The 25,899-nt window shown below is 49.8% G+C and overlaps 1 protein-coding gene and 1 non-coding gene across 6 annotated transcripts in view; both read left to right on the top strand.

Moving 5' to 3' along the window:
• Positions 1-25,899, top strand: part of Msi2 (musashi RNA binding protein 2) — a 360,898-nt gene that overhangs the window by 291,276 nt on the left and 43,723 nt on the right. For all 5 annotated transcript variants that reach the window (XM_059271494.1, XM_059271493.1, XM_059271492.1 and 2 more), the window contains 2 exons: positions 6,494-6,576; positions 23,510-23,624. In XM_059271494.1, coding sequence (XP_059127477.1) covers positions 6,494-6,576; positions 23,510-23,624 — 198 coding nt within the window. The remainder of the gene's footprint in view (positions 1-6,493; positions 6,577-23,509; positions 23,625-25,899) is intronic.
• Positions 18,324-18,394, top strand: Trnaa-agc (transfer RNA alanine (anticodon AGC)). The gene has a single exon. It is a non-coding gene; the product is annotated as a tRNA-Ala (tRNA).

Genomic DNA, 25,899 nt, shown 5'->3' with positions numbered 1-25,899 from the left:
TGGGCTTAGTCCTCCATCTGTAAAGTGGGAATTGTCCTTCCTCCTTTCCCAGGTAGGTGTGGTACAGACCGACGGGAGAAGGATTGTCCAACAAACATGGATAAGCTTTTGCCTGTTTTTGTGTATTACAATTTTTGGTGTTCATGGGGACCAAGCCCAAGACCTTGAACATACTAAGAAGCACTCACCTCACCATATCCCCAGCTCCAAGATCATTGTGTAGAATGCAGACAGAGCCTGAGTAACCACATTGATGCCAAGCATGAGCTATAACTGAGGGAGTCCTGTCCCTGGATGGTGGGGAATGATTTCACTGCTCTAGGGAAGTGTGTATAAGCATTCGAGGATGAAAACGGACCCAGTCCACTGTCGCCTCAGCCATCGCACAGTACCTCGTGTCTGGGACACCCTGATGGTTCTCTTGTGTTGAATTTCATTAAGGTCACCCATGTGACATCAATAACCAGAAACATGTTGTTTCTTTTGGAACGGCAGCTCGGTGTCCCCCACTAGCATCTCCCAGAACCAGTCAGTCTTCTGAAGTAGGTATTTGTTGGGGCAAACCCAGGACACATGGAGTACCTCCCAGCCCCGATGAACTGATGTATGTACCTTTCCCCCCAGACCTTCTTCATATGGGATCACAAGACAGTTGCCATACACACTGTAGCCCATGTAGTGGGCCAGAAACATTCCAGTGTGGGGATAGAAGATGTTCCTAGGCCACCTGGGGCTGGCATATGTGATAAATATGCAAGGAAGCCTCTCCAGAAGCATGGAGTAGGTTGAGAAAACTGACCCGGAACTGTGCAGAGCATCTGGCTGAGGGCAGGAACTGTGGAACCTGACCTGCTTCCCACCAGGTTGCCTTGGAGAGCAGGTATGAGAAGCATTTTTTTTCAAGCCAGAAAGTTCTCACCACACCCATACCCAAGAGATTCCTGTTTGTGCTGGAGGCAGGCCTTGGAAGTTGGCGCTTTCCCTGGGTTGTTAGAAAGAGGGGGAGGAGGTTATGTAAGTTCTGAATATCCTTGCATATGCATACCTTAAATTTTTCCTGAGACACACAATAAATTAGACAATGGGGGGGGCGGTCTCCTTTACTTTTTTTCTTCATTAGCCACAGGCATTAAATCACGCCTTACGCCAGTTTCTGTGGACAGTGCATTAGTAATTACCTATTGGTGGTCGTTGGCCTATAGAATAAGAGAAGAAAATTATTTTTGAGGCTAGATGGAGGCTGTTCCCATCTTCTCCTCCCTAATGGCCCCCCAATACTCTATAAGTGCTTTGGTGACCATGTTTAGAGTGGGTCCTTTTAATCCTGAGGTATCTTGTTTCCATATTTCCATTCTCTTCGTCTGCTTTTTATCGCCTTGTATTATTCTGATGAATATTCAGTTTTGCTTGTTTGAACAAAAGAGGGAGAAAAGGGTTGACTGTTAAACGCTTCTCTTAAGTGGGTTCACTTGTTAGTTTCCAGTAATAGCTCCATTCAAGAGACTGCTCCGTGTCAGTAAATGCAGTCTGCTCGCCGCCACCCTGCTTACTGCCCGTTCTGAAAGCCCTTTGTCGGGGGTGAATCCTCTTACCACCTTCTTTGTCCCAGTTCTGGGGGGCTCCTGGAGCCCCCTTGACAGTGCAGGGTGCACTTGAGGCTCCTGGAGACAGTGGGCCGGTGACTTTCTGTGGCTGTCATGCAGGCCTCAGCCCCTGGGTTCTTCTCTGTTATCAGTGGCGGCTGGATTCAGTTTAAACACCTGGGTGCGGGGGTCCTTCCCTCAGCACCAAGGGCAGTACGACACCAACCAGGGTTGCTCACAGGGGCTCCCTCCTGGGGCTCTGATAGAGTACAAGCTCTTGTGAACTCACAACAGGCAGAAGCCATGCCTTGATGGGGACCAGCTTAGAAACCCATTTTTCTCATTTGTGAGAAAAGGGAAGGGACCCTTGGGTTACGGGGGGGGGGAGCAGAGTTCATTGTTTGGCCCTTTTTGTGTTTATTGCTGCTGCAGCTGTTATGAGTATGTAGAGATTGGCATCCAGAGGTTGGCATTCTTCTCTCCACCTTATTTATTTGTTTGTTTGTTTAGATAGGAACTCTCACTGAATGTGGTTGCCCTCTGACTGGCTGGCAAGCCCTCAGGGATCCGCCTGTCTCTGCCCACTTTGCACACACACACCGCCAGGCCCAGGCTTTACGTGAGTGCTGGACATCCAAACTCACTTTCCACCCCACGCGGCTTCCCCAGTCCTTTGGTCCTTGCTTCTGAATGAGGATAATATGTCTCTCTTAGCCATCTGCATGCCTCGGTTTCATGAGCCTTCGTGAGATGCCACTTCTGGCTTTCCCTCGGGAAGACCAAGGGTGGCTGCTCCTTCCTGCCTGCCTCCCAGCCCTCCCGAGGCTCTGCGGAAGCTGTGCATTCAGCAGGTTGTTCAGAAGCCTTTGATGCCGAGCACGCCACAACAGAGTGGAAAGGACAAGCGCTCTACGTCTGTGCTTACAAAGAGACTGAGAATGCGCCGTGGCATAGACAGAAGAAGTAGACGTTTCCAGGACTGGCAGGCTGGACAGGGCTCCCGTCTAGTGAGCATCAGCTGAAGTTTGGGATGGCAGAGAGGTTCCAGAGACGGGTGGTGTAGCGATGCCTTCACAACCCTGTCACTCACTGCCCTTCATGCCCGCAGACTGTGCACTTAAAAAATGCTTAAGGTGGGATGTTTTAGGCTGTGTCTATTTTACCACCATAAATTTTTTTACTTTGAAAGAGAAAACTGTAATGCCCAAAGGGGGTTTCCCCACTCACTGCCATCCCCTCTCAGATTCCTAATCCCATTATTTCTGTCCTTCCCTCGTCAGCTCAATCCACTTGGGGAGGAGGAAGGTGTTCGCCACAGAGTTAGTGATTCATTGGAAATGATAATGCACCTGTGAGATAAAAATGATTATATGTTGAGGAATAACACTTATTGATAATTAAGTGTTTCATTGCTTCTTTGCTTCCCCAAATGGAATAAATAAATATTTTAGACATAATCAAGTTTGTTTTCTCTATTCAGGCCAAACAGACAGGGATGTTGAAGAGATATAGATGCTTCAAATGCTGCCAGTGAGTCTTGACATTACTAAACTGTGATGTATCCAGGGTGCAGAGGCTTCAACCCAGGCTCTCCTCCTTCCGTCAGGAAAACTTTTTTTTTTTTTTTTTTTTTTAAGGATTTGGTTATTTTTACTTTATGTGTTACGAGTGTCTTGCATCACTTGTGTGCAGTGATGAGTCCAGAAAAAAAGCATCAGGTTCCCTGGAACGGAAGTTACAGGTGGTTGTGAGCCATCCTGTGGATGCTGGGAATTTACCCAGGTCTTCTGGAAGAGCAACTAAAACTCTTAAACACTGAGCCATCTCTTCAGCCCCAGGAGAATCGTTTTTTGTGATACACATGTTCCAAGTCTCGAGAGGTTGGGAAAGAGGGACCATCGAGGAAAGTTCCGAGTCAGAAGCCAAATTTATGCCAAGAGCCCTCTGGCTCCCTTACAGCCACGTGCATTTTAACCCCCACTTCTTAGCTGGTTGCCTCCTTCCTGTCTGCCTGGTGGCCCAGCACAGTGGTAGTGACCCGGAACAGTGACTTCCATGGTGGACCAGGGGGTGACGCGGGCACATAGGTGCACCGTGCGTGGAAGAGCTCCACCCTTGCCTCTGTTCCGTTGTTAAGTACGAATACGCTGGGCCACCAGGGGCCTCCACGCCTCCCCTCCACCTCCTGGAGTGCCGCTGGCTTCCTTCACCTTCTTTCCTGATAGCTCGAATGGGTCTGGCTCATTGAACCACATTCTCAGGCCTTCTGTCCAGAACACTGGGATTGGCCAGTCAGCAGCCTGGCTGGAGGAGGTGTATGGTCCCTTTGTGCAGAGTCAGCAGGAGCCTGTCCCCTCACTGGATGAGTGTCCTGTGACCGCAGCCGCCATGACCAGTTGTCCAAAGCAGCAGCATTCAGTTGTCTCACTGGGCTTTGGTGGTGGCTGCACTCCCTGCCCAGCTGTAGGTGGTAGTCGGTTGGCACGTGGTGGTTGGTTGTGACTCTATCACCTGTACCATGCCGGCCATTGCCCTCCCGTGGCCTTTTCTCTGTGTCTCTTCCCATCTCCCCCCTCTTAAGAGGACACCAGCTGTTGGACTAGGAGCGCTCCTTAAATCGGGGATCCTTAATCACATTTTCGAAACCACTGTTTCCCGGGGCTCGGGGTATAGGTATGTATTTGGAGGGTCACTCTTCAGTCCTCTACAGTCACCTAGTTAGCAGTGGGGTAAGACAGCAACAGAAACCTTAACTCGTTTGGGCTGGTTTATTTGCAAGGTGCTGAGGTGGGCCCCGGGCCAGAGGGGTTACCTTCACAGGCAGATGCGGCCCACAGGCTGGATGCAAGGGACATGAGATAGGGGTCTAAGAGTCAAGGAAAAAGGTGCCACCCAAAGAGAAGGAGTCCGAAAGCTCTGGAGGTTCTCTCCAGGGACACAGCTTGAGAAGTGTGAGCCTCCATTTTAGATAGTTCATACGTGATGTCAGGCCTCAGGGTACTGAGGACACACTTTTCACCCAGTGGTGCTGAGAAACCTTAGCGGTTTGAGCCCCCTCAGCAGACAACTGTGTCCTCTTTAGAACATGTCAGACACCGGCCTCACGTGCCTGTGATGGCCTAGGCTGTGTGTACGCTGTGGGAACGTCAGTTCAGTATTTGGTACATGATAATAAATGGCCCAGGCTGAAGATCATGACTGCGTTTGTGTGGTAGTCCTGGCCTCCTGTTTTCCTGCAGGTTGTGTGAGAGCAGGGAGCCACCTTCTTTCCTGAAGACTCTCTAGAACCTGCTGTGGGAACCGTGACGTAAAAGTTCTGTGTGTCAGCTCCGTTTCCCTGGTAGTCCCTGGCAGTGGTAGTAGAGTTGGTTTTATGAACCGGAAGGGACTTGAAGTACTCTCTTCCTACCTTGGGTGGCTGAGCCCCCAAGCAGACACGGGAACTGGAAGGGGCTGCGGCTGCCTCTTCCTCACTGACGGAAGTACTGACAACCAATGCTGCAGAACCAGCCAGTCGGATTCTGTCTTTCCGTGCTTCTCGTGAGGCTCGTTCACATCTTTGGAGAGCAGAGTGTCTTAGTTGTTGGGAAAATGCCATAGCTTGTAAACAACGGGCCTCTTACAGTTCTGGAAGCAAGAAGTTGAGTCATGGTGGCAGCGTGGTCAGCCCTGGGAAGGGCTCCTCTACAGTCTTACAGAAAGACACCCTATTGTGGCCTGACTGGGCAGGAGAGGGAAAAAACAAGCTATCCGGCCTTTCTATAAGGGCACTAATGCCACTCTTCTGAAGGGTTTCTTCCTCATAACCAACTTCACCACTTTACCTTCCAAAGCAACACACACACACACACACACACACACACACACACACACACACCAGTCCATATCCCTGGGAGTCCAGATCTGGGGGGCCTGGTGTCTGCTTGTACTACCTTTACTTCCAAGTACCAAGTGTTAAGAGAAAAGAAGCAGGTGCCCAGGTTATGCCCAGGCAAGACTATAACCAGGCCCCTGCCTCATCAGCGTCTCTCCATCTCTGCCCAGGTCCCCTTGCACGTGAGCGCCAACACGACAGCTGTGCTCAGTGCAAGGTGGTAGACCCACCATGTGTGGGCCCACATGGTACCCTGGTGCTTACTGAGTAGGGTCGTAGATGGGGACACACACTGGAAGCGCCGTTGGGGGTGGAAAGAGAAGAAAGGAAGGGGCAGGAGGGTGGAGAGAGGCACACAGGATGCTGAGCGGCAGTCGCCTGCCAAAATTCTTCAGTGCAGCTGGTCTAGTAAAGCCGGCCCCCAGCCGAGTAAATACAGTGGATAGCTGGCGGGCTGACAGCAGGCATCACACAGTCCTAAACTGCCCCAAATCCACAGTGTGTTTGAAGCGGCTGTAGCAAAAGGATGCCCGCACAGAACAGAGGCCTGCAACTTTTAATAGTTTCTTCCAGGCCTCAGGATGTCCTGATGAGGTATTAGAGGAAGTCATTCAGGAAGAAAAGGACCAATAACCGCCTCCGCATGGAGGCCGACCCGAGGGCTAGCCATCGAAGCTCACAGAAAGGGCCAGCAAGGCCCCGCAGAGATCCAAGAGGCTCTCTGTAGCCCACAAGCCTGCCTCTGCACAGAGCCAGCAGGCTCCGACCCTTGTAAATAACAGACAAGTAAATTTCTTGTTTGCTTTGGGGCAAATGTAAGCCACACGGTGCCTGCTGCACGTGGGTGGAATTCTGACTGCTGCCTCACCGTTGGAAGGGTGCTGGGTACAAATTGGAATCACTGCCTGGAATCACCACAACATCAACATCCCCATCCCCCCCGCCGCCCATCTGGAGCCTGTCCTGACTGCAGGCCACCCTGCACATCCTGCAGAGACCAAACTCACGCCTCCTCTCTGTTTCTCCTTTTTTGTAGGGTTTGGCTTTGTCACTTTTGAGAATGAAGACGTTGTGGAGAAAGTCTGTGAGATCCATTTCCATGAAATCAATAATAAAATGGTAAGTCGGGAGGGACTGTCCTGGACTGGGGAGCCCTTTCTCTGCGCCGTGAGTGACGGCAGCATCAGAGTCATGCATGCAGTAGACAGGGAGAGGGATGAGGGCCAGGCTGTCACAGTTCAGCCCCCATTAATGGTAGCAGTTGTGAGAAACAATAGCCAATGAACTCGTTCAGTGAAGGGCCAGTTGGAAGTAATGATGTTTATCTGTAATACCAGTACTTGGCATTCAGGAGGTTGAGGCAGGAGGATCGCCATAAGTTCAAAGCCAACCTGGTCTGCAGAGTGAATTCCAGGCCAGCCAGGAATGTGTAGTGAAACCCTACCCCAAAGCCCCCAAAATAGACCAGGCATAGTGATGGTGCACGCCTTTCATCCCAGCACTTGGGAGGCAGAGGCAGGCGGATCTCTGTGAGATCGAGGTCAACTTGGTCTTTGTAGTGAGTTCCAGGATGGAAGTAAGTATTCAGGCTACCCTACATAGTTGAGACCCTATCTCAAAAAAAAAAAAAAAAAAAAAAAGCCAAAAAAACAAAAAGTCAGGAATAGGCTGGGGCAATAGCTCAGACTGGAGTACTCGTTAGCAAGTCTGAGAACCCAAGTTTGATCTTCAGAAGCCTTATAAAAACACTGAGTATAGTAGTGCGCTCTTGCAATCCCTCACTGGCAAAAATGGACGCAGGCAGATCCCCAGGGCTGGCTGGCCGGCCAGCCTACCCTAGTTGATAAGTTCTGGGCCAAGGAGAGACTCTAAGGGTAGGGGTAGGGGCAGGGGCACCTGAAGAACAACACCAGAGGTGGTCTTCTGGCTTGCACACATGTGCACTCCCCACACACAGTCATATACATTACCATCCCTACACACATACACAAAGCCAAAATTAATTATAAAAATAAAAAATCCATATAGTAAGTATTCAGGCTACCCTACATAGTTGAGACCCTATCTCAAAAAAAAATATACCAGTTTTTGGAGCTGTTTATCCGACCATTGCAACCACTCTGTTGTCGTGCAAACATGTCCTTAGGCCCTACATACGTGAATTTCCTGTGGCACCCCCTCTCTCCTTCCCTCCAACACAGAATCCAACATTCAGGGCAAGCACTCTGCCTTTTGCTACATACTCAGTTTCTCATAGTTTAACCCTTTAATAATATAAAAGAGTATTTTTAAATCTCGGACCTTATAAAACACAGGCAGAGGCAAGGCATGCTAGATAGGGTCCACAGGCTGGAGTTTGCAGCCCCCTGATTTCAACCATGCTTTTTTTTTTTTGAGGGGTTGGCACGCTCAAACTCAGAGATACTCTGCTCCTGCCTCTGAGTGTTATCTGTGATTGAAGGTATGTGCTGTCCTCCAGCCAAGCTTTTGACGAAAGGCCTTGAGGAGCCTATCTTAGGGGGTTTGCCAGTCTGTTTCTCTTTCTGGCATCATCTTCAGCTGCCTCCCTCCTTTTCCTTAGCTGTTCCTCCTGGTGGAGGAAGCCTCAGGAGGAGTGGAGGTTTCGCCCCTGGAATTCTGTGGAGCCAGGGAGTCCACCCACAGAACTGACCACCAGAGGGTGCCATGCCTTGTGTGGTGTCTGCCTGCTCCTTCTCTCACCCCACACCCCTCCCAGGTTGACTGTGGGGTGACGAACCCTTTCTTTGTTGGTTCTAGAAAAACAAATGAAAGCTCAGCAGGTTTTTCTGGACCCATCTGCAGGTCCCCCAGAACACAAACATTTAGGCTGGCCAGCAAAGCCTCTGGCCCGGAGAGAAGAGGGTGGGTAGGCAAATTTGTGCTTCGACCGCAGCTGTGACTTTGATATTTTTCTCCCTTTTGTCAAAACATTCCTTGCTTCTGAAACATGCATTCAGATATGCATTGTATATTGGTCTGATATGTGTTCACCAACTTTAGATTCAATAATAGAGCTTTTAGTGTGGATAAGATCAAAGCAATCTGCTTAGCATGTGGTGCTACAGGCTTGATTCAATATTTGACTTGCTAATTTTTTCCCAGGGCACTAAAATAATATTGTTCATATTGTTCCTAGCCATCATACGCATCCGAAATGAAAATAGTCTTTCTTTGCATGGTGTATGTTGGAGGCATCTGCACCAGCTCTAACGTGGGGTGCGGGTGATGGGCGGAGGAGCACAGCACAGGGTCCTTCGTTGGCTTTGTCCTCCAGGTGCTGTTGCCTTCCGGTTGGCACTTCCCCACCTTAGGCCACTGTTCGCTGTTTCCTAAACTAGAGAGATGGAGGACCTATACCTGTGTGCAGATGCCTCCTGGAGCCTCTGTGGAGCTTGCTGTTGACTGTGGGTAACCCGGGGGCCAATCCTGGGATCAGGGAGTGGAAGAGGCATCAGAGGATGCGGGCAGATGCCTGCCCTTCCTGTATTCCCAGCAGTTCACTGGGAAGGATGCAGTGACGGCGAGAGATGAATTCCAGTGTCATTATCGGCAGACTTTGAAATGAGCCTGTAACACAGGACGGGACTCATCCTCCGTCTCCGTGGGGAAAATGAGGCCCAGGATTGGCCCCCGGGTTACCCATAGTGAAGGAGCATAGGTCTTGGGCTGCTCAATGAGCTGTGTGGACTCTTGTCCGAGCTTGGGGTGAGAGGGTAATCCCTCAGATGACCAGGGAAGGAGAATAAGGACATGTTGAAGGAGACAGAACCTGTGGCTGGCTGGCTGGGAGTCAGAGGTGCTGGCAGCCATTTCCCCAGGCCTCTCCCGTGTATCAGTGTCACTCTTCATGTCGGTGGCACTGAGTGATGGTAATTGATGGCTTTGGGATGCCTCTAGTATAAAACGCTTGTTTTCCTTTCATCTGGGGTGCTTGTTCTGTACGAAATAAGCAAAATCGGAAGTGGACAGAGAAGGGGAAGGCATGGGGACAGAGTAGTTCAGATCCCAGACTTTAGGGTGTCGGTGGAAGTTCTTAGCCCGGACCTACCCAGAGGAGGGATCAGAGGTTCTGGGGAGTAGGGGCAGAGGCAGGTCACTGAACCCCAACAAACTAAGCTAAGCCTGCCACTTCCCTGGGTTGTTGAAGGCTAGGTGTGCTGCCGTGAGCAAGGGCTTCACACCCAGCTTCACACCGTGTTTGCCTCGGGGCGCAGGCTTTATTTGCTATCTTGAAAACCTTTCCTTCAGTGAAGAAATCAGAATTTAAAAGAGGGAAAGGGAGTTGGTGGAGGAGCCCGTAGCCTGAGTTGCTTTTGGATTCACCAAGAAAGGAAATGCATCTAAACTGTGCCATAGACAGAATTTGAATGAGCCACCCAGAAAGACAGAACCGGAAGACCTCTAAGTCAAAGCAGTTGTTTAAAGGAATGTAGGAAGGTTTGCTATTCCGTGCTATGAGACTGGAAAGGACAACCCCCCCCCCAACCTTGCCGTCACCCCTTAGTGCACCCCCTCTCTCACATTCGCAGATAAGATGGGTCTCCACCTTGACTCACAGAGGTAGGACTTGAATCTAGAACTTTCTAGCTCAATGGCATACACCTGGCATTCACCAGACTGAATTCATACTTGTGGAGTAAGGGAGTCCATCAGGAGCCAATCACCTGACTCCCAAGGCACACCATAGTTCCCACGGCCATTTCTTTTCTAATTTGGTTAGTGAAGCTCGTGAGCTTTTTAGAAAGCTCTTCAGCATCTTAGAGCTAGAGCAGGTGGATGGGCCTGAGGAAGACAGGGTCATAGAACAGCCTCCCACCTTGAGGAGATTGCCTCCAGGGTGGGGTAGACGTTTGGGCCAGAAGTCTCCACATGGCCCTTCCTGTTACAGGCTGCAGCAGCTGAGATTTTAGGATGTGTCCATTTGGGTTGCCAACCACTTGCTTGGTGCATCTTGCCTGATTCTATTGTCACGCCCTTTCTGGTAGACACAAAATCAAACCGTTATCCCCATTTTACAGATGGGCAAGGCAGAGACAAGCAACTGCCCAAGACCACACAGTCAGCAGTCCCAGAATTCAGTACTGGAAAGCTGTACTCCTGAGCTCATGATTGAACCCATAAGGCTGGCCTTCCTCTCTAGACCAAATCTAGGCTATCACGATGGTCTTACTGGGTTAGAAGGCCTCCTGTGGCCACTGAGCATCCTTTTTCCTCAGCCCATGTAGTTTCTTGATCTCCTAATTGAAGGCTGGCCTGGGAGGAGGACCGAGTTTGGGCTTAAGGGTTCTGGTCAGCCGTCGATCTAGGCCTCTTCCCTTGATCCTTGGGGCATGATAGAGAGCTGGCTGCCACTCAGGGTCAAGGTCCAGCCCACAAGAGCTAAAACTCAGCCCCAGCCAGAGCAAACACACCAACGCAGGCCTGGCGCAGCCTCATGATCCTCCCCTCTGACCGCTCTGCAAGCCCCAGTGCGGGTGCAGTGAATAACACCTCCCATGGCGGCGTGGCCCTGATTGAAGCAGGCCCGTACCAGCAGGGACACTTGCTTGATTAGTCAGTCACCAGAGCCCAGCCTGCACGCAGCTTCCTGATGTGCCAGGCCGCCACGGGGAAGGAGGTGAGAATTGACATAGAGCCAGCTTCTGGGTTCCTCCGAGGCCCGGCACAGCCCCCATCTCAAAATGATGTTGGAGAGATGCTGGTACCGTGGTTGGGTAAGAAAGGAGGATGCAAAGTGGAAGGTGCCAGGGTAGAGCCTTCTCCTACACTCGGTTCACGGGGAGTTGGCGTTTCCAGGTACCATGCTGGTACCTTACAGGCACAGACAGTGCCACTGCCCACCTGCCTTTCACGCAGCATGCTAACTGAGCACCGCCAGTCCTCCAAGGGGAGCACCAGAGCTCGGTGGGAAGGAGGGACTTGCATGATGAGACAGTCACAGGTGGAAGAGCTGAAATTGGTTTTTGTTTTGTTTTGTTTTAACCTTTTGGGGTTATTTTGAAAATAATTTTTTGCTTACCTATTTGTGAGTGTGTAGGTGTGAGGGTGCCGTGATGCGTGCGTGTGTGGAGGTCAGGGGACAACTAGAAGTCAGTGCTCGCCTTCAAGTGGAGCCCAGGGATCGAACTTATATTGCCAGGCTTGGCGGCAGTCACTTTACCCACTGAACAAGTACCACAATAAGGGAGGAGGAGGAGGAGGAGGAGGAGGAGGAGGAGGAGGAGGAGGAGGAGGAGGAAGAGGGGGTTAGGAAAGAAAGGCAGGCCAGGGTTTCCATGTCTGGTGATTAGAGTTTCCAGCCCCTTCTCTTGTTCCTTTAAGGCATTTGCACTTACAAAATCTGCCAAGCAAGACATGAGTATAGCCTCTGTCTTGGAATGAATGGAAGCTTAGCAATATGCCCCCCACCATGGTGAGCAGGCGGTCCCAGAGTGGGCAGCCTGTGGAAGCAGGTAAGGAATTTGAGTCAGGCAGTGATTCAAGTGCCCATTAAAGACTTGAGGGGAGCCCCAGTGGAGGATGTCCACTAATGATGGGTGCCACTGGTGCTGTGGTACCGCCAGTGACGGGGGAAACGTTATGTGGGAATGTGGAGGTGGGACAGGACAGGCTTGGTGCTCATCCCCTGCCAGGCTAGCTCCCTCAGCATCACCTGTCAGTCTTTCCCATCAGGGAAAAGATTAGCTAAGCCTGGAACCTCCCAGAGCCCAGTCTCCTCTCTGCAGAACCATGCCTTCCTGCTCTGACCATGCTATGAGGCACACCTGTTGGGGTTAAGGGTTCGATCCTCCTGTCCCCTTGGAAGGACCCGCTGGGTCATTTAGAGACACTGAGAGCTTTGGGATCCGAGCCAGAAGCCCGGACCCACTGCCGGCTTTGCGTGACTCCTCCATCTCCCTGCACCTGCTTCGTCCCTCTGCAGCTCAGATGAAGCCCTGGTTCCGTTCTGGTCCCAGAGGCCTTGCCTACTCTGTGGTCACATTTATAATCTGGAAGGCTGGCAGGAATCCAGCGCTCCTGAAAATACTCTCAGTGACAACAGGTGACAGCAAGTGACCTCGGTTTGGCCTAAGCCAAGGGCCAAGCTTTCTGTAAAGGGCCAGATAGTAAATATTTGAGGCTTGAAGGACCATATGGTCTCTGTCACAGCTATTCAACACCACCATTGTAGCCAAACACAGCCCCAGACGGTATGTAAATGAGTGGGCGTGGCTGTGTTCAAATAAAACCTAATTTACAAAACCAGGATGCAGCCAGCTGGATTTGGCCTACTGACCATCATCTGTAACTGAGGCCTAAACCAGCGTTAGAGCCAGTCCAGCATGAGTGATGCTTGCCTCTAGGGCCCTCAGGAAAGGGTTTTGCTTAACCATCAATCAGTCTCACCATACAATAGTGCTTTGTGAAGCAGAGAAGAGAGGATGCCCCCAGTGGACAGTGGGTGGGGCTTGAGGAAGCGGCATCCCGCAGGAGCGCCTCATTCGTGAGAGAGCACCCAGCCATGGGCAGGGGGAGAATGAAGCGAAGGTCAGAGGCAGTACTGTCTACCCTGTATGCCTGCTTGGCAGCTGGCACCACAGACCCTCTCTCCTGAGCATCCCACAGTCTGGTGGACTGCCTCATACTAGCTTTGTGACCTTGGACTAGTTAACGTCTCTGCTGGTCGCCCTTCTCAAGACAAGGACATGGGGGTAGGGAGTAACTCCTGCAGAAAGGGCTGTGACTAAGGATTACTCAGGGTTTGAAACAGAGCCAGGCCATACCAGGCTTCGTCACAGTGATCGATCTTTTTAATATCATCGTTATCATCGTTCTCAGAATCATTTTGATTGAGTAAATAGGAGATCCCCAGGGAAGAAGGCCGAAGGACTAGTTCCTGAGTCCCCGTGGGAGGGAGGTACTCCCGGTGTCTCTGACTGGAGGTGGTTCCCAAGAGAGGAGAGGTACACAGCCTCTGGGACAGAGCAGCAGAGTCCTGAGATGGGATTCTGTGTTTTGTTGTTGTCGTTTTAAGATTATTTTATTGTGTGTGTGCACATAAGTGCAATTGCCAGCAGAAGCCAGCAGAGGGCGTTGGGTTCCCTGAAGCGGGAGTTACAGACTTGTGAGGTGGTGAGCCTCCTGATGTGGGTGCTGCTGGGAAGGAAACTCAGATCCTCTAACAGAGGCCCTCGTAGACATTCAACCATGTCTCCAGCCCCATGGCATGAGGTTCTTCGGGTTCCAGGAAAGCTGAATCAGACCCTTTGGCTGAATTGTTCTCTGAATAGGTTCCAGAGAGCTCACTTCCAAGAGCAAAGCTTATTGTGATCTGCAGCCTGCCCTCTGCAGCTCACAGCACACTCAGGGGACCAAGCCTTAAAGCAGAACACTGAGGAGCAAGGCACAGCAGGACAGTGAGAGCCGAGCTGGCCTCTCCAAATCAGAACCACAGTGCCGGGCCAAACTGGCCGTGGAACCTCCCTGAGGCTAGGGCCAGCGTCTGTGCCCTGCTTCTGGCAGAATGCCTGGTGACACAGCTCTTATCCTCTCCTTCAGACATCATCCTCGTCCCCCAAGACGGAAAACTCAGTCAGGAACCAGCCCCGGAAAGTGGGGGTGGTTGGGTGGGTGGAATTAACTGGGCTTCTGTGTTCACGATCCTGTTTGTAGCGTGGTTCTCACTCGTAAGCTAATTTTAGCCATCCATTCTGCTTCTGTTGCCATTTCTAAAATGAGAATGTCAAATGCAATATTAAACAAGCAGGATGAAGGCAAAAAAGGAAATGGCAGAGAGGCATTTAATAAATGAATCCCATGTTTACGTGGGCGAGTGAGAGATCCCGAGCCCTACGCATCACACACGCATGTGTGCACACGCCTGTTTATGTACAGGCTCTGCTAATGGGAGCCAAACAGTTTGTGTGTTGGGGGAAGCCTGGGAGAAGTGGAGGGGGAAGTGGGGGCTGTCTGTGGGAAATGTGTGCTGCTCTTTAGGCAGAAGTAATTTAGCCTGCGGGGAGGGAACCACCCAGTCAGAGTTCTGGCCCGTTTGCCCTTCACCGGTCCTCCAGTCAGGTCAGTGAAGGAGAGGGAATGAGGACAGGGTGCTGAACCTCTGGATTTTCCACACCTGCTCACCGTGGCCCCCACTGACTGACAGGGTGTGGGTTCTTGAGAGGGGAGCACACAGAAGCTTCTGGAAGAAGCCCTCCGGTGTCTTCTCTAGGCTTTGAGACTTCTGTCGTGGTCCTTTCTTTGACCTCTCCCTGCAGCTGCTCCGCCCCACATCCAAGGAGCTTCAGGCTGCTGCCGAAGCGGCACCTTCCATCCCTGTTGTCTCTCCTGCTGCTTCAGTGAAGCCAGCTCTGGGCTGGGGTAGACACCCACTCGATCTTACAGCCAGATTTGGACACCTGCCGGGGGGGCCAAGCTTCCTCTTCACTTTGAAATGCCCTTGCAGGTGCCCACAAAAAAAAAAAAAAAAAGAACAGCTGCCGTTACTGCCGTCAGCTTTTTCCTCAAATAGTACAGCCTGCCAGCTCCCCCAGCACACCTTGCTGATGAGTGCAGGGAGCTGGGGTTACTTGGGGGTGGGGGTGGGGGTGGGGAAGGGTCTCTTAGGAATAGGGCTGGGCCCCGCAGGTGGGAAGGGCAGCTGCCTTTGGTCTTGCTCTTTGGAATCAAAATGAGCATGGGTATGGACTGGCTTTATCTTCTTCAGAGGTTTTCCTGCGTGCTCTGCATGGAGCAGGGTACGTGGTAGGGTCTTCTACAGGGTAAGGCTTTGTGAGATGGGTCTGTAGGCTTGGCCCCAGCGGGATAGGGGCGGTTGTCAGGTTCTGCCTTGAAGGTGAGGGGTCTGAGTGCAGAGAAGTTAGCTGTACCCCAGAGCCCAAAGGTAGAGCTGAAGTAAAGCCGGGAGCTGTACTCGAGACTGCTCTCTGGCACACGAGGCCCACCCTGCCCTGGCACTCGGGTGCAGTTGTCAGGGACGTGTCTCAAGCAGCGCTGGAGACTGGAGGCCGGCTCTTCTCCACCTATTGCCCAGGCTCTCAGCACCTCCAAAAGGAGTCACATCCCCTGTATTCCTCTCCGTGTCCACGTGCTTCCTGCCTTGCTCAGTGCTTAATATTGCTGGTTTATGACCTACTTCCCTTTGCCATCGTTGGTTTTAATAAAAACACTAAGCAGAGGAAACAGTGGATGAAATTAATGCTGTAAGTGGTGAGGAAATTAATTCTGGAAGCTGGAGTTGGGAATGATTTTGTGGAAGAAATAGCATCAGATTGGCCCTGGAGGCTAAGTGGGGGCTGAGAGGGCAGGACCCAGAGGAGGGAGCTGGGGTTTGAAGGTGGGAGCCCTGGGCCTGGATGCTGACTGTACTCTGAAGTGGTAGGTTGTTTTTTCCCTGAGGCTTCAGTTTCTTTATCAGAGAGAAGGCCAGTTAGGCTGTTCCACCAAGTAAATGAGGCCCACGTGCTGTAAAGCATGGAGAAGAGGGCACATTGTTTGAGGCCTCCATGTGTCGCACACTCTGCTGAATAGCTGTAATGTTTATTATATGATCCATGGAAGTATCTTACACATTACGCGCGCGCGCGAGCATGCATGCATGCAAGAGTGTTGTGACTGCCCAGCAGGTGGATAGTGATGCATGATCACCCTGTTCTTTCCTTCTCCCAGAATAATACACTGGGCCGACTCTGCAAGTCAAACCAGATTCTGATGCTTCCTACCCATGGGTCCAGGTCGTTTATGTCCAGCGTGTGTCTAAGGCAGACGGCACAGCTGGTTGCCTTTATCTCTTCGGTTGGCATGTCCATGGCTGCCGTTACTACAGTTGTGTCCTCCGTATCTTCATGGGGGTGTCCTGTCTGCGTAGTCAAACCAGCTGAGATACCATGTACAGATGGCATCTCTGGTGCGTGGCAGCCAGCTCTCTGGGTCTTGAGTATGGACTTACAGAGGCCCGCCAAGGATCTTGCTTCCCATAGGGTCCTCAGAAAGGCCTCTGCTGGGTAGAGAACACAGTTGGGCAGTGGCTAAGAGGAAGGAAAGTCTTTGCCTTCCATGGCAGTGGTTGTGTGGGCAAGAGTAAAGGGGTCTCCGGAGGTGGGCCCATCTGCCCCTGCCCTGTAGCTTCTAGATTCTGGGTAAATCCTGGGTGTGGGTCTGTACAATGTTCCCTCACCTCCCCTTTCTGGATACCAGCAAAGTAGTTGGCTTGGAGCATCAGATGAGCAGGGTTCACCTGGAATCTTCTAGAACAGCCACTTGATTAAGGAGGAAGCCAAGCAGATCCTGGGCCAAGGCCCAGCTAGGCCTCTTGGGGCTGTCAGGAGTCTCTATACAAAGATAGGTACCAGCATAAAAGCTGTGGGACAGCCTTCCCTGAGTTCTCTATCCCCCCCCCCCCTTTCTACCAGCCAGACAGTCAAGGTCAGTGTCTGCGCACTGGGGAGTTTTATCCTTTGAAACAGGCCTCTGGCTTCCTTGAGAAGCAACAGTTTTCTAACATGATCTGTTTGTACACACTGGCCTCCAGGCCAGACAGTGCCCCCCACAACCCCTTGTTCAAGGTAGTAAGTAGTACATCAAGGCCACAGGTACAGCTCTTGGCTTTCCCTTTGGCTCTGGGACTGGATGCTGACTGGATTGTTTGTGAGGAAGCAGGGAAAACACGTCTTTTCACTCCTTCAGAGATCAGCTTCCTTCTCGGACTCCCTGGCTCCCCACCACAGATGCCTAGTGGTTGCAGAGACTTCAAGTTGTTGCAGGAGCAACCATAAGGAAGCCTTCCCCATAGACACTCCGGTGCCTTCCCTAAAACAGTACCCCTTGACATGCGCTGTGCCTTTAGGCAGACCTCACATCCAGACACAGGCTAGAGGTGTCAGAAGGTAGGCCTGTTTCCATTCTCCAGCCTAGTACATGCAGCAAACAATGGCATGTGCTTGTAGTCTCGGCTCCTCGGGATGCTAAGATAGAAAAATCATGAGTTCAAGGACAACCTGGCTATGTAGACAGCATAGCACAACCCTTTTTAATAGTAGATAGACGTATTGTCATAAAGGGGCATGGTTGAGTCCATTAGCAAAAGGATTATGAAAGCCTGACAAAAGTCCGGTGTCCCTGTTGAAATTGGTGACTGCTCTGGTGACATAAGAAACTGTCCCCATGTTTAGAACTCGCAAATCACAAAGTTTGCAACTTAGTCTCTGACAAGAAGGTTTTAGGATTTTCTTTTCTTGGAATGCTGGGGATCACCAGAGCCATGTGTGCACAAGTGCCCAAGCACGGAATCCTGCCCTTTGTCTGCAGCATGCTCTCGAATGGGAAACAAACCCACCCCTCCCCCTCCAGACACAGACGTGGAGTGTGTGCAGGTGCTGAGGTGTGTGTGTGTGTGTGTGTCAAAATGCTAACAGTGAGCAGTGTTAGCAAAAAAGATACCAGCTGTTCTTTGGGCTATCTTTTGCAACTTTTCTATAAGTTTGAAATTATGTCTATGTCTTTGGGTTTTCATTGCTGTGAAGAGACACCATGACCACGGCAACTCTTACAAAGAAAACATTTAATTGGGGTGCTCACTTGGAGTTTCAGAGGTTCGGTCCATTACCATTATGGCAGGAAGCATAGTGGTGTGCAGGCAGACGTGGTCTTGGAGTGGAAAGTCCTTACATCTTGACTCAGAAGCAACAGGAAGTTGACTGACTGTCACACTGAGAGAAGCTTGAGCAAAAGAAACGTCAAAGTCCGCCCCCACAGTGACACACTTCCTCCAACAAGGCCATACTTCCCTTTGGGAGCCATTTTCTTTCAAACCACCACAGTCTGAATAACAAGTTAGAAACAATAGGGCTGGGGTGTAGCTCAGTGGAAGAGCATCTGCCTAGCATGCACAAGGCCCTGGGTTTGATACCCAGCACCACCACCAAAAATAAAAGGAAAAAAAAAAAAAACGAGCAATAAACCTACCACCAATTTGTTTCTAATTTCCACAGAAACCCATAGAGGCCCATAGTGCTACCGTGGAAAGCGAGCTTTATGCTCTGCCCACTGCCCTATGATGTCAGCAGACCTCAGTGCCCACTACCCTGAGAACCCAGCCAGCAGGCAGCAGAATGGCAGAATGCCTCCCACCCTCCTATCCGATGCCCACATGTCAGTGACCTCGGGCAGTGCCTACCTCGAAAGACAGCCCGTAGATCTCCATGTTGCAGCTGTTGACAACTTTGTCCCGGCCTCCCTCACTAGCTCCGAGCCGGCATAGGGCACACAGTAGAATGTGGTAGATGTTACATAGTGCGAGGAATCCCAAGGCTCGGTTAGAAGCGTATGCAGAATCTCTTGGAATGTTCATTCTGTAACCAGGCCAGATGTCCTGGAGAAGCTGTAGGTGGTATCCATCATCGGTCTTGGACCGTCAACTTAGTCAAGGCTTTCTCTCACTCCAGCCCTCGCCACCATCTGACCACAGCTCCATGAGATAACCCAAGCCCTATCAACTCAGAGCTCAGGAAGACAATCAGAGGCTGTGCAAAGCCACTGTTGGGGGACATTTGGTGCATGGCTGTTGATGTCTGGAACATGGTCCAAGTCCAGATGCCCTGAGTCTAAGACCAGAACCAAACAAGTGTTTTGGGTTTTCCTGTTTGGTTCTGATTTTCCCTCTAGGTCTTGGGTCAAGCTCTCTGGCTTGCCACAGGGACAGGAGAAGATAGCCCACGTGTGGTCTAGATCTAGAGATAGAGAAGGGGCAAGTCCAAAAGACTCAAGGCAGTTTGATGTTCAGAGAGCACTTGCCTACACCCTTGGCGAATGGAATGGAAGTCCTCTGTGCAAGGGCTCACCTTGTTTATTGGTGGATCCCCACATCCTGGCTCTGAGTTCTTCCACAGAATCAATCAGCCTGAATCTCCAGGGGCAGGAAGTGGGGACAGACTGCAAGCAGCCCTCTGGACCTGAGCCGTCTTTCCTGAAGCTCTCACTGCTGGCCAGAGCAGGCTCCCTGCTGTGTTCAATACTTCTCCTGTCACTCAAAGGCCTGGGACAGGCTGAGGCCCCAGAGAGTTCACCTGCCATGGCCTCTGGCCTTGAGTGCACTCGCTGTGACGGGGCGGGTGGTTGACAGAGCTCCTGTGGTGGGTGCTGCCAAAGTGCCACCAGCAAAGACAGCAGAATTCCACCGAGCTGCCAGCCCTGCTCAGTGCTGGGAAGAGTAGGTGGGTTTGTTTAAAATACTCCTATTACAGTTAGTTAACCTTTATGTTCCCTAAATGAAAATTGTATAAACCTGAAATTTCCGTTGATCGGGTTGCCTAGGAACAGGCAGCAGGTTTTCATAAGACAAAGCAATAGATTGCCACCGATAGGGCTGTTAGGAACTGAGCTGGTTAGCCGCATTATTCCCATCCTGGTGTCAGCCTTAGGTAATTATCTGCCTGCCTGCTCAGGGCACGCCCATCTTCCTGTGCTGGGGCAGCTTCCTGCAAAGGAGACTTCTCAGCTTCCAGCCCCCAGGATGGGGGCGCAAAGGCAGGGCCTAGGGCTAATCACCATGCCTGAGCTATGAGGGGAAATCTAAAAGACCCGATGTGGTTGAATTTATTTCTTTTTAATCACCTTTCTCTACCTCCATGCAAGAGGAATCCCCCAATAACCCTAGTGATGACAGACTGTTGCATTGTTTTATGTAAACATGCAGCTACTACGCGGCAGGAAACAGAAAATACACAGTAGCAAAATACACCATAAATTTTTAGCTGCTCTAAGACAACTTTGGTAGATCTTTTAAATATTTTTAGTGCAATATACACACTTGGTTTTTTTGTTTTTTGTTTTTTTTTTCCTTCACAAGGTCACTGTCATTTATGTCTGTCTTCCTGCAGTTAGGGTAACTAATGTCCTGGTCTGCCTGGGACCTAGGAGGTCCCCAGTACCAGTACCTCATGGCCAGTGTTTCGGTGGTACTCGACCAAACTCCAGTTCATCAGTCTCCTGTTCTGTTTGTTTGTTTGTTTATTTGTTTGGATTTGTTTTTTAACTTTTTTAAAGAGGTGTGTGTGTGTGTGTGTGTGTGTGTGTGTGTGTGTGTGTGTGTGTGTGTATGTGTGGCTTTTCTGAGACAGAGTTTCTGTGTATAACAGCCCTGGATGTCCTGGAACTCACACTGTAGACCAGGCTGGCCTCAAACTCACAGAGATCCACCTGCCTCTGCCTCCAGGGTGCTGGGATTAAAAGCATGTGTCACCACGCCCAGCCTTGAAAATGTATTTTATTTTATATATATATCAGTGTTTTTGCCTACAAATATGTCTATGTACCACATGTATGCCCTGTATCTGCAGAGGTCAGAGAAGGGAGTTGGATCCCCTGGAACTGGAATTGTGGACAGTTGTGAGCCACCACGTGGGTGCTGGGACTGGAACCTAAGTCCTCTACAAGAACAAGTGCTCTTAACTGTTCAGCCATCTAGAAGCCCCCATTCCATTACTCTGTGTTGGGGGGGGTTGTGGGTGTGTATGTGTGTATGTGTGTCCATGTGTCTGTGTGTGTGCCCTGCCACACATAGGGAAGTCTTAGAGGACAACTTTAAGCAGTTCTCTTTGACCATGTGGGTCAGACTCAGGTGGTCAAGGGTAGCGGCAAGAGCCCTTACATACTCACTGATCTCATCTTACCTAGTTGTTGGCTCATTATTATTGTTGTTGTTGCTGTGCCTGGCAAACAGCCTTGGTCATAGACCCTCAGTACACATTTCTACATGTAGGATTATTAGATCAAAAGATGGGCTCATGGTAGGTTTTTATATATTAACCAGTTGCCCTTCATAAACATCCAAGGGCTGATTTCTGCCTGTTGTGGATTGACTGTTAATTATGCCCTACAGCTCATGTATTTGAACCCTTGGTCCCTAGCTGGCGGTGCTGCTGGGAAATCTTTAGGGGATAGAGCCTCTCTGGAGGAAGTCTGTCGCTGGGGGCCTGTTTGTGTCTTTTTCCTATTTTTCTTTCACCTTGTTCATTTCTTCTAATCTACAAAACAAAAACAAATAAACCTCTTTATCGTAAGCATATCCGTCATGCACACTGAGTGATTTTTGCCCATTTTTATAGACATTTGTAGTTGCCACTCTTAAAAGAGCAAGAATAATACCTGTGACATGGTTAATAAAACCTATTTTAGGTTTTCCCCTTGATCACCAAGTAATTTCTTTCCTTTCTTTTTCATTTTTTTTTTTTTTTGAGACAAGACCTTGATACATAATCCAGGCATTCCTCAAACTTGTAATCCTCCTGCTTCAGCATCCCAAGTGCTTAGATTAGAGGCATACACCCCTACTCCTGGCTTTATAATTACTACTAAAAATACTAAGTATTTTTAATTGGAGTATCTGGGATGAGCATATCTCCCAGATTGATCCTCTGTGTAGGCCCCCCCTTTTAAGCAGTGTGTACTGCATACAATTTAGCTAGTGCACTCTGGCTGCCTCAGACATGCCATAAGCAACTGTAATCTCCTGTGATACAGCGATACCCCTGGCAGCTGCTGAACCGAGTGAAGCTTTTGCTCCTATACCATATGTCCCCAGACTGTTTTCAACTAAGATACCCGATTCTTCTTCCTCCGCCACCGTCGGGCTCCCATGCTGTTACTGCTGGCTGCTCTAAGCGCCCGGCCTTGCCCTTGCATCAGCCCATCTTTATCAGCAATGAGCTTGATTTACAGCCAACGGTGCTTGTTAAATTCGCCTGTAAACCAAAAGCAAGTAATGCTGAGCAAGCTCGGGCACTGCCGTCAAACCACGCAGGAGCGTCCGCAGGCCACGGAACCATTTACTAGAGTTTCAGGTTTTTATTGCATGTCTTTATTTATGTTGGAGTGCATGCGCCGTGGCATAGGTGGAGGTCAGAGGACAACTCTGAGAGGCAGTTCTCTCCTCCTACCGTGTGAGTCCCAGAGAATGAACGCAGGACATCAGGGTTGACGGAAAGCGACTTCACCCACCGAGCCACCTCCCTAGTCCTAAGGTTTTTACTTTGTGTAAGAAATATTGTTCAGCCGGGCGGTGGTGGCACACGCCTTTAATCCCAGCACTCGGGAGGCAGAGGCAGGTGGGTCTCTATGAGTTCAAGGCCAGCCTGGGCTACCAAGTGAGTTCCAGGAAAGGTGCAAAGCTACACAGAGAAACCCTGTCTTGAAAAAACAAAAAAAAAAAAAAGAAAAGAAAAGAAATATTGTTCAGTAAGCGACCTCCGTACACCTATGTAGAATAGGATCGTGAGATTTTGTAGGCAGAAGGTAAATGGAAAGATTAGAACCACCAAAAGACACACGTGCTAAACGCAAAACCAGTAATCCATGGGAATAGAGTCTATGTTAGACCTCAGGACTCCCTTGGCAAGTGGGGTGGTGTGGGGTTCCTTGGGGATGGCGACATCACTGACGTGGTAAATGTAACACCTGGCTTCAGGGCCTTTGCCTGCTGGGGTGGAATGTGCTATGTTACTCCTGAGCCTCTGACGTTGAGTGTTCTCATCTGGGAGATGGAGGTAGGACCGAGTCCCCTCTCTGTTTCATAAAAGGAGGTCTCTGATGGCCTGATGTGAGGAGTCCCTAGCCTTCAGGACCATCAAGGAAACTGTCTAAAAGGCCAAACAACCATGAAAGATGGTTATAATTGCCGCCGCCGCCGCCGCCGCTGTTACCCACAGGCCCATCCATCAGCTGTCGCCGCCGCCGCCGCCGCCGTCTTAGCCATCATGATTTCTGCACCAGGTTGCAGCCCCCTGTGTGTATCTGTAGCCTGCGTCCTCGCTGCCCTTCCAGAACCTAATTTCACCCTTGTAGGTTTTTCCAAAGCAGGATTTGCACAAGTGGTGTGGTTTCTTAAATATTTATTTTGCAGGCCATTTACTCAGCACAGCTATTTTTACAGTGAGTAAGGAGGAGGCTAAAAATAACAGCTCGTAACCCGATCGGTTCTGCGTCTGACATTTACGTGGAATTCATTTGCATCTCATTTGTCCTCTTTTCTGTTTAACAGGTAGAATGTAAGAAAGCCCAGCCGAAAGAAGTCATGTTCCCACCTGGGACAAGAGGCCGGGCCCGGGGGCTGCCCTACACCATGGATGCGTTCATGCTCGGCATGGGGATGCTGGGTGAGTCTGCACAGGTGTGGGGTTGGGGGAGCACAGTGGACCGGGGGGTGAGGGTTGTGGCGGCCTGTACATGCTCCTGAGTCGCTTAAGTGTCCCTTAACTGATGTGAGCTTCAGTTTACCTGCGTGAGCTGCCCTACCCTCATCTTCTAGTGACGGTGATGGGTTCCTCTTTGAGATGGTCATGGCATCATTTGGGCATCTTGCCTCATCACTAGCTCACGGTGTGCTTCAGACTGTTTGTCCATCCCCTTCCTCAGAGACAAAACAGAGCCACCCTCCCCTCTCAGTCTCAGCCTTCCTGGCCCAGTGAGAGTTCCTGAGACCTAAGAACGCCTTGCTGGCTTAACTTGTGTGGACTCAGGCTACAGTTTTCTAAAACTCAGAAGAGGCACTGAAGGGTGGCAAGGGTGGGCACTAATCCTGTCTATTTAAATGATTAACATTTTTCTCTTGGGATATCAAAATTTGCATTTAAATGGATGTTTTAAATAGCCTGTTTTACTCTTTATTTGCAAAAAAAAAAAATGATGAAAGACAAAGTGTGTTTGTTCTGACTAAAAATGATCTCTCCTGGCTTTTAGAGAAATTGAGTTGCATATTATGCCCCTTTCCTTAGAGGTATCTCTGTCCGCCCTGCGTAGATAATTGAAAATCTCACCGCTTAAATGGCATGAAAGATGGAGAAAGCGTAGGAGATGCGTAATGGTGTGGGTCGCAACAATAATTAGAAATTTCAAGGCGAGAGAACGGTATTTTAGTGCAAGTTATTGTGTGTCGGGAAAATACTAATTAAATGGGATAAATGGTCGTTAATGGTAAAATTCCATTCAGGCACATGAGCTGTCTAGTTTTAATGGGTTTTCATTTGGCTTGGCTAAGAGTCCCTCTTCTATATTGTTTGATAAGCTCTTTGTATGTTTTCAGATTTGCTCCTGTTGAAATCATTCCTGGCTTAGTTTTAAATCTATGAAACTTTTCATGCTCTTACAAAGAATTGTATCTACTTGTCTGAGAAAATAACTTGGGCAGGTAAAGCTATATTGAAGAACTTTAAAGACGGAGAATGGTGCCATTGAGAATATTTTTGAAATGGCCAATCTATTCATTCTCATCAGATTAATTTTTAAGGCTTTACAGAGTTTACAAGAGAAATCCTATTATAATTCTTTAGAAACTGCCTGTATGATTCTAAAACTTACCTAGAAATAGAAGCATGGAAGAAAATAAAATGTTTTTTGTTGTTGTTGTTTTTTAAGAGAAACCAGAAAACACCAGTTTGACTGTATCTCAAAGCATTGCATAAAGCTACAGTAATTAAAACAATATGGTCAGACCGGAGTGCAGCTCCGTTGGTGGAATGCTCACCTAGCATGCCTGAAGTCGCTGCACAAAACTGGGCGTGGTGGTGCACACCTGTGAACTCAGCACTTAACACTCGGGAGGTGGAGGCAGGAGGATCAGAAGTTGGCTTGTGTATTGAGCTCAGGAACTATCTTATGGTAGACAAGATTGTCCCCGGCTTCTGTTGGCTTGACCCCACTAATTTTCTACTTAACAGTGAGGCAGCTGTTGTGTATTCAGTAGACACCGCTTTGTCTGTTGAGTTTGGATCTTTTCCAGGCTGGCCATTTACAGCGCCACACTCCCTGGGGTTGCTGGACAGGGGCAGCTACTGAATGGTGGCTTGTCAGAGAACAGCCATGTTCTCTATCAGAAAGGGAATCGCAGGCAAGTCTGCCGTGGGCTGTCACCTAGCCATACAAGTTGGGAGATTAGGTATGGTAAATATATTTTTTGGCATACCACACTTTATCAGTCTGTGGTAAGTTTATCAGGTGTAACTCCATCATCAGCTGAAAGGACACACACTTGATAGAGAAAATTTGAGTCTCCATAGATCCAGATACATGTAAGAGGATATCCGTGTGTTGAAGTTGCTGCATACATGTGGAAGCCACGGGTTTCTCACTGAACTTGGAGCTCATCAATTCAGCTAAACTTCTCTTTGCTTTCGAGCGCTGGACTTAACTACGACACCTCTCATTTTTATATGGCTGCTGAGGAATCAAACTCAGGTCCTCAAGCTTGTACAGCAAGCACGTGACCAACCAAGCCATCCCCTCAACCGCATAGTCATTACCTCTAAATGATTGTTAGAACCACCGAGAATTATATTATGTTGCTCTATGGCAGACTACTTAGCTCGGTATATAGGCGCCCTTGATGGCCTTTCTGTCCAGGATGATGCAGCATGGTCCATGGGCCTCTGGCCC

This window comes from Peromyscus eremicus, chromosome 8a (genome assembly GCF_949786415.1).
Source record: "Peromyscus eremicus chromosome 8a, PerEre_H2_v1, whole genome shotgun sequence".
Classification (NCBI taxonomy): Eukaryota; Metazoa; Chordata; class Mammalia; order Rodentia; family Cricetidae; genus Peromyscus; species Peromyscus eremicus.
This window is presented reverse-complemented; position numbering and strand designations above follow the sequence as displayed.